Source organism: Octopus bimaculoides, chromosome 21 (assembly GCF_046866305.1).
Source record: "Octopus bimaculoides isolate indiv1 chromosome 21, ASM4686630v1, whole genome shotgun sequence".
Classification (NCBI taxonomy): domain Eukaryota; kingdom Metazoa; phylum Mollusca; class Cephalopoda; order Octopoda; family Octopodidae; genus Octopus; species Octopus bimaculoides.
In genome coordinates this window covers 19,289,729-19,304,233 of record NC_142948.1, presented here as the reverse complement: position 1 = coordinate 19,304,233, position 14,505 = coordinate 19,289,729, and the positions used below count along the sequence as shown (strand labels likewise).

At 41.0% G+C, this 14,505-nt stretch overlaps 2 protein-coding genes and 1 long non-coding RNA gene across 6 annotated transcripts in view; 2 read left to right on the top strand and 1 right to left on the bottom strand.

Annotated features, from left to right (window-relative positions):
- The window catches only part of LOC106879982 (potassium voltage-gated channel subfamily KQT member 1), a 266,966-nt gene that overhangs the window by 186,335 nt on the left and 66,126 nt on the right, over positions 1-14,505 (bottom strand). Inside the window, exon 2 of one of the 4 annotated variants that reach the window (XM_052975495.2) lies at positions 228-1,577. The exons of 2 other annotated variants lie outside the window; for them this stretch is intronic. In XM_052975495.2, coding sequence (XP_052831455.1) covers positions 228-568 — 341 coding nt within the window. In that variant the 5' untranslated portion in view covers positions 569-1,577. Of the gene's footprint in view, positions 1-227; positions 1,578-14,505 lie in introns of those variants that run through there. One more of the 4 variants, XM_089338859.1, reaches the window with a different exon arrangement.
- LOC149131507 (uncharacterized) lies at positions 4,972-13,478 on the top strand. The gene is made up of 2 exons (XR_016237764.1): positions 4,972-5,104; positions 13,285-13,478. It is a non-coding gene; the product is annotated as an uncharacterized LOC149131507 (long non-coding RNA).
- Positions 5,098-5,964, top strand: LOC149131508 (uncharacterized). The gene has a single exon (XM_089339212.1). The coding sequence runs from the start codon at positions 5,206-5,208 to the stop codon at positions 5,962-5,964; it is 759 nt and encodes a 252-aa protein (XP_089195338.1). The 5' UTR covers positions 5,098-5,205.

Genomic DNA, 14,505 nt, shown 5'->3' with positions numbered 1-14,505 from the left:
GTCACAAGGGGATTTCAATAAATGAATGACAAAAAATAATTTTAACAAAGAAAAAGTAGATATGCATTCAGACATGTGCAGGGTGAAAATGATTGTTGGTTTGAGAACTAGGATGGAGGTGTATATTATTTTGGTTTCTTGCCTGGGAAAGCAGTTGTTTTGAGTGCTTGAATGGAGAATTGCTGTTATTTTGGGAGCATCAATGAAAGTATGTGTTTGGTACTTACACAGTGAAATGATAAATGAAACACTTCCAGCCTGTTGGTCTTTCTAAAAAGTTGTAAACTTTTCCCTGTAGTGTTAGATTGCTGCGGTAACTCCTAAACCTTGTATTCATCATGTATGGTGATGGATAGAGCTTCTCATAGGCAGGTGGTGGTGGTGATTTGTTTTCAAATGTTTGTGAGTTTGAACTTGAAGACATCTCAGATTCCATATAGTCAAAAATGGGTGCAACCCCATTTCCTGGTGGACCACATTCTCTCTTTTTTGGCAAATGGTCTCCTTCAGTTTTAGGCGGGATCGGTCGATCCTTCATAGGTTCTATAAATGTACTACTCGTTGACATCTCTTTGCGTAATATACAACAGGGGAAACATATATTTTTTTTCAGTTCCCTTTTTGTTACTTAAATTTTGCTTCTATCTTATTCTACCTCATTTACCATTATTATTATTATTATTTACTATTATTGCTGCTGTCGCTATTGAGCGATATTGATACTTTTGCTTTTGGAACTGATCATAGGTATGTAAATATTTACACACACACACATATATATATATATACAAACACTCTTATATATATAAATATTAGTGTGTGTGCGTGTGTGTGTGTATGTGTGTGTATGTATGTATGTATGTATGTATACACACACGGTTAGTACTAAATAATTATAATTAATATATTATGTTCTCAGTAACATTCAAAGTTGAAGTGAACTCAATATTTTAGATAGAGTAGCTATTTAATATATACTGTCAAAGTTCCAACTTACAGAGTTTATATATATATATATATACATACATATATATATATATATATATATATATATATATATATATATATGTGTGTGTGTGTGTGTGTGTGTGTGTATGTATATGTATATAAACTACATGATAACATACATATCTATGCTTGTATGTGTAAATATATACATATATCTATGCATATAATTATGTTGCAATTTACATACATACATACATATATATATATATATATATACACATACACTACATAGATACACACACATACATTACATATATGTGTGTGTTGTATAGTTAGCATTAATTAATGTATTACATCTTCAGTAACACTACAATGATAGTGATGTGTGAATATATATGCATGCATGTTTGTGTTTTCATACATGTGTAACAACCAGATCTATGTATAAACATAGACTGTTGAATTGCTTATGAGGTTTTACATCTTATGGGAGGTAACTGTGTTTTTTTTCTTTTTTCCAATTCATTTTCATTTTCTTTTGCATATTTTCGTTTAAATTTCCAACCTGGTATAGCTAAGTATGTCTTTTGTCAAACTTTTCCATCATAGTGACCAAAACAGTACTTCACCTGTTGTTAAAAAAGAAAATATAATAATTTTAGTTTAGAAGTATTTTGGTATCGACACTAAACAACAAAACAAATTGTTTTAGATTACTAAATAGAAAAATAGGCAAAATAATAGTATAACAAATTTTGAATCTGAATTTTTAAGGAATCAAATATATTATTGTTTGTATTTTTTTCCAACAATAAATTTCATGAAATTATATTATTTTCAATGCAAGGTGTTTCACATATTTTTCATTCAGACAGTCCATCCTGCACATTGATACTGTAGCTTTGTAGAATCTGCCTTTGAATATCCAATTAACTCAAAACTCAAAATTGTACTTGTTCAAATACTAACAGTTTGCAACTACTTTTATCACTTTAGATAATTTGCTAAAATGTATAAGGCTGTCTAACATTTGAATTTCCTGAATTATTTTTGTGTTGATTTTTCCTCCACATGGTGTAATTATTGCATGGATTAATGTTTGTCATTTAAGTCTGAGAAAGACAGTTATGCAATTTCTCACTGAAAAACTTGCATAGATGATTTGTTTACAGTGTTCAAATGTTTGTGATGCACATATGCCCACCACCTCCATCAAATTGACATTGCTTGTACAGGTGCATGGTGTGCCTCACATCAGTGGCTACAGAGCAACCTGAGATGAGGTTTTTTTTGCTCAAAACACAAAGTACTGCCCAGTTCAGGAATCAAACCCAGTTACACCCTTATCATTAAACAACACATTCTAATGTGTAGATACTACTACTTACATACAAACATCTTAAATTTTGATGACTTTATTATATTGCCATGTTTTAAATATTCATTAAACATAATTTTTTTTTTCTCTTCATTAACTGGAAAATTGTATCAATATTCAAAGAAAAAAAACTTTATTTACATGGTAACCAATCAAGCCAATAAAGGAAACTTTGTATGATTACTTGGTCTGCCAGAAATTCTGCTTGTAACCTCACTCAACCGTCTTAAAAGAGGAAGGACTTTTGTGGTCAATGTTGTCCAAGATTTACAAAAAGATGGAACGGCCACTGGTGAAACTGCTTTCATCCAAGTGCTATGCATGACACTCTCAAACTCTGAGTTACTCCTCTAACATTTTACAGACGTACAAGCAAGATAAGACAATTTTTTGAAATGTCTTCTTCATTTAACAAACAACTTAATCCTAATTGGTTTCATGACAATACCAGATTGCATTTCTGCATCAAGTGTCTCATTGCACTGGTTGCACATACTGCATTTGGTGGTAGGGTCCAATTTCATTACTCTTTTACTCTCTTTTACTCTTTTACTTGTTTCAGTCTTTTGACTGTGGCCATGCTGGAGCACCGCCTTTAGTCGAGCAAATCGACCCCAGGACTTATTCTTTGGAAGCCTAGTACTTATTCTTTCGGTCTCTTTTGCCGAACCGCTAAGTTACGGGGACATAAACACACCAGCATCGGTTGTCAAGCGATGTTGGGGGGACAAACACATACACACATACATATATATATACATATATACGACAGGCTTCTTTCAGTTTCCGTCTACCAAATCCACTCACAAGGCATTGGTCGGCCCGAGGCTATAGTAGAAGACACTTGCCCAAGATGCCATGCAGTGGGACTGAACCCGGGACCATGTGGTTGGTAAGCAAGCTACTTACCACACAGCCACTCCTACGCCTACTTTGTTCTTATAAATATTTATGACCTCTGGTCTAGCAAAAGACACTGGTTTTGTCCAGTGAAAATCAGTTCCACCATTTCTGCTTCTAGACTGGAACTTTCAAGCCATTGTTGATTTTCATTTTCACTCAGTTCTTTTCTATCAAGTCTTGTAGGGTATTGGTCATGGAGTGGTTTTTCTCTGTGCTTTTTCTTTAGTATGTTTTGTAATTTTGTTTTGAAATTGTTTATTGTATCTTTAACCAGTTCTGCTCTGTTATTTTCTGAATTTATTATTTCAATATTTTGTGTTTCTACTTTATCAGCATTTCTTCCAGTTTTACATTCTGAGTTCAAATTCTTTATTACATGATAGTGAGATGTATACAAACTGCAATACTACATCAAAGTGAGACATAGGTCCCAAATATAGAGGACACACAAAGACTAGAGAGGAATGAAGCTAGTATGCTTTGTTGGCTGTGCAATGTCAGTGTACATGCATGACAGAGCGCTATTGTTTTGAGAGAAAAGTTAAGAGGAATTAGATGTAGTCAGTAAGACTGCACTGGTTCAGTAACATATGGACAAGGACAGTCACATAAAAAAGACATGGGATGAAGTATTGAAGGACAATCACATGATATTGAGCATTATGAGAAAAATGACTGAGAACCAAGATATCTGGCATCTTGCTGTACATGATATCCTAAAACCATCTTGGTAAATGCTTGTATGTATGGAGCTCTACCCCACCTCCATTCTCACAGTCCTGTTTAGCTTCCTTCACATCTCATTCCCTAACTAACACCCATCACTTCTTTATCTTTGGGAATAATCAGCTACCATAATCACCTGAGAGGAGAATAAGCATGTAGTACATCCCCTCTGATTCCGGGCTTCTTCTTTCCTCTCCACACCCCAGAACCACATCCATTCACTATTATCCTCCAGTCATGCTCTCTCCCTTTTGCTATACTCCTCCCTTAACACCCTCCTTTAAACCGATCACTCTGAATACCCTTACATAGCTAATAAAACCACTCCCCTTAAATCACTCCTACATCTTTCACCTTCAATTACTATTGTCATCTCTGTCCCATCTAACCATCTCCCCTCACCACCACCCGCCCTACTTGGTGTTCCCGCTGGTTCTGGTGCCATGGAAAAAAGCCCCTAGTACACCTTGGAAAGTGACTGGCATTAGGAAGGCCATTCAGCTGCAGAAAACATGCCAAAACAGCTAATAGAGTCTGGCACAGCCTTCTGGCACAGCCTTCTGGCACAGCCTTCTGGCATGCCAGCATGGAAAACAGATGTTAAATGATGATGATGACGATGATGATTGACTTTACATTTCATCCTTTAGAAGTGAATAAAATATGTGTCAGTCTGGTACTAGAGCCCTCCCCCAAGACTAGAGCCCTCTCCCAAGACTAGAGCCCTCCCCCAAGACTAGAGCCCTCCCCCAAGACTAGAGCCCTCCCACAAGATTTCAGGCCTTATGCCTATAGTAGAAACGATTGTTAACAATTGAAACTGCACTTTCTTCTAAGCTAAGCGACTGCTTGCGTTTTAGTTAAGATCAAAGTATATAGTTACCGATTTGAGAAATGTATACATGCACACACATACACACATGTATATATTGTGGTGTTATGGGCTGTGATGAGCTGTGTGTTGTGGTGGAGAGGGGTGAGGCAAACAGAGGTGAAGCCAGACCGGAAGGGCCAGACCGGAAGGGTCAGATCAGAAGTCGGCGACACGCGGTCGAAGGCTAGCACGTGGAGTCAGTCAGAAAACAGCGACGTTACGAGAAAGACGTGTTCTGATCAGGAGCGATCGTGTACTCCGCTGCGGTCGACAAGGTAAGGTCCAACGTTTCATTCTGTCCTTTTGCTTCTTGTTGTCTTTTTCCTCCATCACACCACAAGCTATTTCGGCCCATAAGAAAAAAAAAAAAAAAATTATGAGTGTAGTCCGGATTTCTAGTGATATAATTAAACCGTTTTGCGGCGACACGGACGTGGTCGCATGGCTAAAAAAGATGAAGCTGGTCGCGAAGCTCCAAGGGATATGCGACTTGGCAAGTTTTCTACCGCTCTACTTGGATGGTCCGGCGTTGGCGCTATTTTTAGAGATGGAAGAGAAGGACCAAGTTAGCGCAGAGAAAATAGAAATCCGCTTGATGGAGGCCTTCGCAGAAGGAATGTTTGAGGCGTACGCTCGCCTGGGAAGAGCGAAGTGGACCGGCGAACAGGTCGACGTGTTTGCCAACGAACTTAGGAGGTTGGCTATACTGGCGGGGTACGAGGGAGAATCGCTGGATCAAACGGTAAAGTTGGCGTTTGTGACTGGGTTTCCTGACCACCTTTCGGTCGAATTGCAGAAACTGCCGGACGTGAGTACCATGCCCATGGCGGATATAATATCGAGAGCTCGTATGTTAGTTTCCTGTCGTAGGTCGTCACCGCTGGTAGCAGCGGCGACAGCAAAAGGTGGCCGGCCAAGGAGTGGCGGAGAGGGGTCGAACAAGGAACGTGCGCGTCCGTTCAAAGGTCAGTGTTTCCGGTGTCAGGGCCCGTACATGGTGCGAGACTGCAAGTTACCCAAGCCTGAGGTCATCTGCTACCGTTGTCGAGGAACGGGACATATAGCCAGCAAATGTCTGCAGGGAAACGGTTTAAGGGAGACTACTGCGCCAGTGGTCTCCCTTTCAGATCAATAAAGGCGCAATTTTTTCTACCCGTTGTTGATGTGCTGGTGGATGGGAAGATGTCGCGTGCCCTCGTGGACACAAGCTGTACAACGACCCCGATGACTCCGGAAGTGGTAGAAACGTGGCGTGGAGAAGGCAGTGTGAGGGTGGTCGACGGAAGAGAGGTACGCTGTGAAGGCATTACTGACGTGCCGATTGAGGTGCAGGGAGCAAAGCTAACGCTGCAAGCAATTGTAGTTGGCCACTTGGTGGATGAGATTGACGTGGTGTTGGGGATGGACGCCATCAACCGTCTTGGTGGTGTTAGGATTGCAGGAGATGAGGTCACGTTCGGAAGCGTGGGGGCATCGTGCGCCGTGAGTCGAGACCGCCAGGGAGAGCAGAGCCCCGTCGAGGACAGCGCCGCTTACACCATCGAAGACAAAGATTTTCAGGCGGCGTTTGATGGTCGGAGGTGGACGATAGAGTGGCGATGGAAGGACGAGCCCCCACTACTAAAGAACAGGGTGAGCTGCTACCAGCATACGTTGAAAGGTCACTAATGTGTGTGTGTGTGTGTGCGCGTGCGTGCGCGCGTGCACTCTCTCGCGCGCGAACGTGTATATTTGTGTATGTGCGTGTGTTTTTCTGTCAACACCAACACAACCATCAACAGCAACAGTTAATATGGCGAAGATAAGCAAATCCGTTTCAAAAACATTTACTGTGGTGTCCGAGTGTATTTTAAAAGTTGAAGGAAATATTTTTGATCGTAGGTCTATGAGGATTGACTTGAGACTAAACAGTCAAAAGAATACAATTGCAAGAAGAATATGACCGCCACACCACCAACACTACTCACTCCACCATCACTAACATGTAAACCAGGGGTGGGGAAACTTTTTAGTCCGGCAGGCAAAAATTTCCAATGAAAAAGGTCCGCAGGCGGACCACAATTTCTAACTCTTATATCTGTGTAAATCCTGTATATATCTATGTATAATTCGATATACATTAATAAAGATAAGTTTAACGCCTTAATTAACGCGTAACATCTTCATCAGCGCCGACACTGAATTTAGGACGTTTATATTACTTATGCGGTATTCTAAATTTTTCAGCTAGAGTGTAGTTGGGTCTCAAGGGGATGGTACAAACCCAGAAATATGTATGTAAAAACTAACACTTCCTTTATCCAAGCTTAGATTCGAAACCGAATCTAAGGATTCTCGCTCGTCTGACCAAACAGGCGCGAAATAAGTTTTTGTCCTGTCAAAAATGATAAATGGTCTCCCTTTGACCTACGACCTCAGCCATGTCAGGCGAAGTTCAAATGGACAGGAGCTGACCTATTTAGACAATCTCTCCTGCAGTATGTCTGTCTTTCTAGCTGCCACGGCTGATATAAATACCGTGGTCAGCAAAGGGACAGGCAGAAAGGATCTGGGATTCAGACCGACGCGCACGAGATAGCCAACCAGTATTTTCTCAGAAGAACAACGCACACACAGAGACAAAACATATTCAGTTTTTATCCTAGCATATCGGCAGGTGTATAGTCTTCGCCAGCACGAAACAGTTGGCAACGAATTAATGTAGTGAAAACTTGTGTATCCCACCAGCAAATGCAAATCCCGTAAAATAAATTATTTAAACTATAAATCGATGTCATTCCATGATTTACTTCGAAGGAATCCACATGCCTATCGCATCTGTTTACCTCAACACATTCTGATACACCTTTACCACTACATGTGGTAAAATTTCCATTCAAATGGCAATTACCGGACGATTTCTGTTCGAGTCTAACCGTTTTAAGTCGAAGTGGAAACACGACCTATGTCGCAAATAGGCATATGAATATTGTATAAATTTTATAATTGAAAAGTTTATATTTTGTACATACGAATATATCGGCCTGCGGGTGCAATAAAATGTGCAAACCACTTCATCACCACTATCAAACCCACCAACCTTTGAATCTAACTGGCTACAACAGCATGTGCCCAACACATATGCATGCATGAGCGTATGTATCTGTGCGTGTTTATGTCTTAAGTCAGAAGTGTAAGGGGCAAATTGACGAATCATAATGGCGTCTTGATAAACGAACCCGAGAAAATGTGAGGCCTTTCGGAAGTACTTCGCCCAGCTGTTCGGGAGTGACGGCGGTCCTGATGGTGGGAGAGCCCTCGAGGACTTTCTTGCCTGTCTGTCGTGTCTCTCGGGGTCGGATGCGGAGTCTTGCGAAGGGCCAATCACGCCTGGGGAGGTAATGGAGGCTTTGGCCGACTGTAAAGCGGGTAGGTCACCGGGACTTGATGGTCTTCCGTATGAGCTGTATAAATGTATGCCAGAATTGTTCGGGCATCTGCTGGCTGACGTTTACGCGAACTGGCAACAGAATGGGTTTATCCCCAGATCTGTGCGCCGGGGAGTAGTGACGTTGGTCAGAAAGGACCCGGACAAGGAGGACGTTATAGAGAATTTCAGGCCCATCACTCTGCTAAACGCAGAAGTGAAGATTTTGGCCAAGGTCTTAGCGAAAAGGTTGGCGCGTGTCGCGGATGGTATAGTCGGGGAGGCACAGACGTGTGCCATCCCAGGCAGAACCATTCAGGATACCCTCCATCTTATCCGCCATACCATAGAGAGGGTTGGTAATAAATCTGGCAAAGGTGGGGCACTGGTACATTTGGACCAGTCTAAAGCTTTTGATAGGGTTGACCATCGATACCTGGCGACTGTGCTTGCGCGGTTCGGCTTGGGCCTTGGCTTCCTCGGGTGGTTTATCGCTTTGTACCACAACAATGACTCGATAGTTCAGGTGAACGGTTTTCTTTCGAAGCCGTTCTGCATCAGACGCTCGGTTCGTCAAGGATGTCCGCTCTCACCGCTTTTGTATGTGGTAGCTCTCGAGCCGCTACTGCGGAGGTTGAGTGGCATTCCGAGAGAACCAGGTCTAGAGGAGTTTGTTACGGCTTACGCGGATGATATCACTATCAGCGTAACCTCAGTAGCAAGTCTACGTGAAGTGGGTAAGAGTATTGAGGCTTACGAGGAGGTGGCAGGAACAAAGATTAACCGGGAAAAGTCGGTCGGCTTGCAACTCGGCACCTGGGTTGGCAAGTCGATGCCTTCAGACAGCGCTGTTGGGCGCTGGACGGAGGGACCGGTTAAGTTTCTGGGAGTTTGGTTTGGACCAGGCCTCCAAATAGAGAAGAACTGGACGGAGGTATTGAGCAGGGTGGCTGCAGTAGTCAAGACCTGGTCTTGGCGGTGGCTATCCCTGAAAGGGAGGGCGGAGGTGGCCAATGTGTTTATCGCATCGGTCATTACTTACCGCCTAACCGTCGTGATTCGTGGTTGATCAGGTTGGAGAGACAGCTCTTTCGCTTTTCGTGGAAGGGCAAGTCGCTACTTGTGAAACGCTCTGTCTGCTGTCAAAAGCCTTTAAAGGGAGGTTTAGGGATGCCTTGGTTAATGATGCGCAGGCATGCGTTGAGATTGAGGCACCTCTCGATTCTCCTGGACAGTGAACGGGTGTGGTCTCCGCTGGCCAGACAAATGTTCCCCGAGTTCAAAAGTTTTTGCAAACAGGAAGCCTGGTGTTCTCGTATACCGAGGTCGAGTGAATGGCATAAAGAGTGCCGTAAGGCCCTCTTGCTATTCCGGCGCTCGGGCAACGCCAGCGGTATGGGTTCCACACGGATTTTATATAGTGGGTTGGTAGAGTCTGAATACGACGATGGCCTGGGGGCGACTCTAGGTCTCGGGTTTATTCAACTGGACACCCTGTTTCACCGTACATTCGGGTTGAGAACGTTGGACAACTTCTAAAAGTCCTTAACCTGGCAATGCTACAGAGGTACCTTGCTCGTTTGGGATAAGCTCGCAAGATACGGTAAGCGTCAGTCGCCGACCTATCCAAGATGCGGGGGAGACAGGGAAACCGTCCCTCACGCTATTGTTCAGTGTCCAGAGATATCTGAAATGTGAGCTTATGCTGAACACCTGTTGTCCGGCGAAGGAAGAGTACAGCTATCGACTGAGTCAATTATAAAAATTGACCCACCGGGAGTTTTAAGAAACGAAGCTAAGAATTGTTTTCTCACGGTTGTAGCAATAGCGAAAGAGGCAGCATGGAAGACGAGGATAAAAGGAATTAAGACAGGCAACTTTATCTCTGGCCACAATTTACGTTCATATTTTACTTTTCATTTGAAAAGGAAAGTGTGGTTGGAGAGGAGATATCTGTCGGAGTGTACGTTCCGAAAGAGATGGACGCATGTTGCACGAGTGCTGTGCGTGCAAGGAACCGTGTGAGTAGACGGAAAAAAAGAGAACAAAAAAGGTGCCAGCGATAGATCGGGGCTTGTGGGGTCGGAGCGTGGCCTGATCATCGCTTCCTTTGTGTTGTCTAATGTATTGTTAATATCATTCGATTTTTTATATTTTATATAATTTTTAAAGTCATATTTTATGTAAATCATATCGCATTACTGATCCTAATCAGTTGTTTTGTACCATTCTATGTTTAGCCCCCCGTGGGCAATAAAGAAATTGGTATTTCGTCTGCCGTTATGTTCTGAGTTCAAATTCCGCGGAGGTCGACTTTGCCTTTCATCCTTTTGGGGTCGATTAAATAAGTACTAGTTACGCACTGGGGTTGATGTAATCGACTTAAACCCTTTGTCTGTCCTTGTTTAACCCCCTGTGGGCAATAAAGAAAAAAATATTGTGTAATATACAGTATAATATTGTTAATACAGTAATGTTATGTGTTACAGGATAAGACTGTGTCGATGATATTCAGAAAGTTGATTTTTTTTTTAGGTTGGTCTATACTCTGTTTGCTTTTATTCATATAAATTTACGCTATTACTGATATAATTTGAGATGAAGTGAATTAAGGATAGCGGTGCAACATTTCGAAAAAAAAAAAAAGGAAGAAAAACGAAAGAAGAAGAAGAAAGGCGAAATGAAGGTGCCATAATTAAATTTCTCATCAGACCCAACCGTCCAGATGAAACTGGTATTACTGGAGAAGATCATGGAAATGATGTTAATGAAGTGCAACTTGAAAAGAAAATAGAAGATGATGATGCTGATCCAGTACAAACTACTTAAGAATAAAACTCTAATATTAATTTGAAAGACATTGGGATGTGGCCTGCTAAGTTTAATCACGGTAACGGTGTTCGGGAAATCCTTGTACAACAAGGATCGAAGGCTGTGCAAGATATTGGCAGTGAATTCAAAGAAGTTGTACTTCAAGGGCAAATAATAAAACTGAAAGGGGAGACTAGAAGACTGTTAAGAAACTGGGTTTTTTTTTCGAACTTTACAAAATGGGGAAAAAATCTTGAGAACTTGGATGATATATTCTCCATCGAAAGAAGCTGTGTTTTGTTTTTGTTGTCAGCTATTTTCAAGTGAAAACTCAAAGTTTTGCTCAGTTGACGGTTTCAAATCTTGGTGGAAGTTGAATCTTAAGATACAAGAACATGAATCTAGCCCTGCGCATGAAAATGCGTTTACTCAGTGGAAAGAGCTAGAAATTCGCCTTTCCAAAGGCAAGGTACAACAAAGAACAACAAACTCTTGTTGAAAATCAAAGAAATGGAAGCAAATCCTGACTAGATTCTGGGACATAATTATGTTTCTTGCTGAGCAAAACCTAGCTTTACGAGGCCATAGAGAAGATATTCGAGTTAAGAAGGCAAATGAAAATAAAGGAAATTTTCTGGAGCTTGTTCAACTGATTGGAAAATTCGACCCAGTGCTACGTGAACATTTGGTGAAAGTAAAAATTCCTACCTCTCACCAAAAATTCAGAATGAATTTGTGAACGCCCTGGGAGATCAAGTGAGAAAGAAAGTTATCGATTAAATGAAACAGTAAATACTATTGCATTATTTTTCATAGTACTCCAGACATTTCTCATATTGACCAAATTTCTCAGGTGCTATGTTATGTTAAAATAGATGAAAAGGAATTAAAAGTAGAAGAACCCTTTCTTTGTTTTATTGAGATGAAAGGCAAAAATGCTGAGCAATGCTTCTGATACTATTAGAAATGGACGATATTAACATTCAAGACTGTCGTGGACAAGCATTTGATAACGTGGCAGTAATTGCAGGTCATCAATGCGGTGTTTAAGCGCGCATCACAGAAGTTAATCCAAAGATCCACTCTCTGAATTTAGCAGCTGTGCATGCAGCTTCATTGGGTACAGATTCAGTTACATTATATGGCACATTGGACCATTTATTTTCATTTTCTCAGCCTCAACTTATCGATGGGATATCTTGATTGAGATAACTGGTACAACTATCAAACGGGCTGGGGAAACAAAATAGAGTAGTCGAGCAGATACAGTGAAAGTTGTATATACAAAATTCATGGAAATCATCGCTGCGCTAGAACGGTTGATGGAAGATGCAGAAACGCAATACGAGATCTGATTCAGGTTTAATTCTTCAGGCGATGCTGTCATTTTCTTTCTTGTCATTTCTCGACTTTTTGAGAGATATACTTCATGAAATTAATGACACTGTTATACCTCCAAACGAAAGGTCTGGAGTTGCAACAACGTGCCATTAAACTATCAGCTTTGAAAACTTTTCTACTTGTAAGCAGAGACAAAACAGTAGATGACGCGTTGGCCTATTCAACCGAAATTTGCTCTGATAGGGAATCAGCACAGTGCGTCGAATTCACAAAAAGGAAAGAATGAGCTTCGAAGAAAGTGTCGATGCCGCTCTCAGCTACGACGCTGAGCTAAGAAGAGAAATGTTGTCAATGATAGATAGACTGGTTGAAGAAATAACCTCTAGACTTCACGATATTGCAAAGAAATACACCTTTCTCACACCGTTTAATTTGTTAGATAAAGAGTGTAATTGTGATGTAGATGTTTTTGATGAGAATATTAAGAGAGAAGACTTTCTGGTTGAAAGGGCAAAGCTGCAAAATTATTTAGCGGCTGTTGACTCTGAAGACATGGAAGGGCCTTTGCTAGTTCTTCAATTTATTCAGAAATATAATGTTATTGATTCATTGCCAAATATTGTTATACTTTTAAGAGTCTTCCTAACTCGTGCCATTAGTTTGATAGCTGTGAACGGTCCTTTTCTAAACTAAAGCTCATCAAAAACCACCTCAGGTCAACAATAAGTAAAAAAAAGGTTGACTGATTTAGCAATACTATCCATAGAGCGCGACTTTGCGGATAAAATTAATTTTGATGAAATCATTCAAGATTTCGCGAAGAGGAAGGCACGTAAAATCAATTTGTAAATCGCATATATTTGTAATTCACTCAACTTCGCTTTTCATCTTTTTCAGAATCGAAGAAACAAGTACCAGCTGTCGATGGAATTGACTAAGCCACAACCACAAATGTTTCAATCCTTGTGCCAACAATAGAATAGATTATTACCATCGTCATCATTACGGTGATGATGATGATGACGGTGGTGGTGATAATCTCATCTGTTTATTGATCACGTGGCTGACGAATTAGGAGATATAAAGGTAAATATATATTCTTTTATTCTTTTACTTGTTTCAGTTATTTCGACTGCGGCCATGCTGGATCACCGCCTTTAGTCGAACAGATCAACCCAGAACTTATTCTTTGTAAGCCTTTTTGCCGAACCACTAAGTTACGGAGACGTAAACACCAACATCGGTTATCAAGCGATACATAGATATATACACACATAAATATATACATATGCATATACGATGGGTTTCTTTCAGTTTTCGTCTACCAAATCCTCTCACAAGGCCTTGGTCGGCCAGAAACCATAATAGAAGACACTTGCCCAAGATGCCACGCAGTGGGACTGAACCCGGAACTATGTGGATGGGAAGAAATTTTCTTACCACACAGCCACTCCTGTGCCTATAAGCCACGCCTGCACCCATATCTACGCGTTATATATATATATATATATATATATATATATATATATATATATATATATATATATATATGCATAGAAAACAACAGTGTCAAAGGATGTGTAATGAAATATCTGTAGTGAAACTACCTATCGTCTCTAATACCTATCGCCATTAGATACAAAACTGCTATCGCCATTCTTCTCATTTAAATATAAACAAACGCAAACGTAGGGGAAAACATTAACCTTGTCATCACGTGACTGATCATTATTCGAATCGGCAACTTCTTCGAACCTTTCCCGCCAGAACGCAAACTGACCAATCACAGCCCTTAATTAGGTCACGTGATAGAGTAAAATTCTGAAGGCATTTGGAGCCCTCTTAACGCTATAAATAGATTAACTCATACCCAACAAATTTGTCTCGATCCAGTTTCTCTTTGAGAACTGTTCCGTGTACCACACGACAGCAGCAGCAACAAATAGCCAGCGACCACTTCAACAGCTTCGTCCAGCCAACGATGACCACCGCCGTCGCCACATCAGCAACAAGAGTCTACGACTACTATCCAGCATCATCGTCATGACCAACACGATTACTACCAAGCAGCCTCTACACCACCAGCGTCAACACGACTTACTATGTACACCAAACCAA

Bases quoted from the DNA above. Each gene is read 5' to 3' on its own strand.
- LOC149131508 (XM_089339212.1), top strand. From the start codon at position 5,206: ATGAGTGTAGTCCGGATTTCTAGTGATATAATTAAACCGTTTTGCGGC.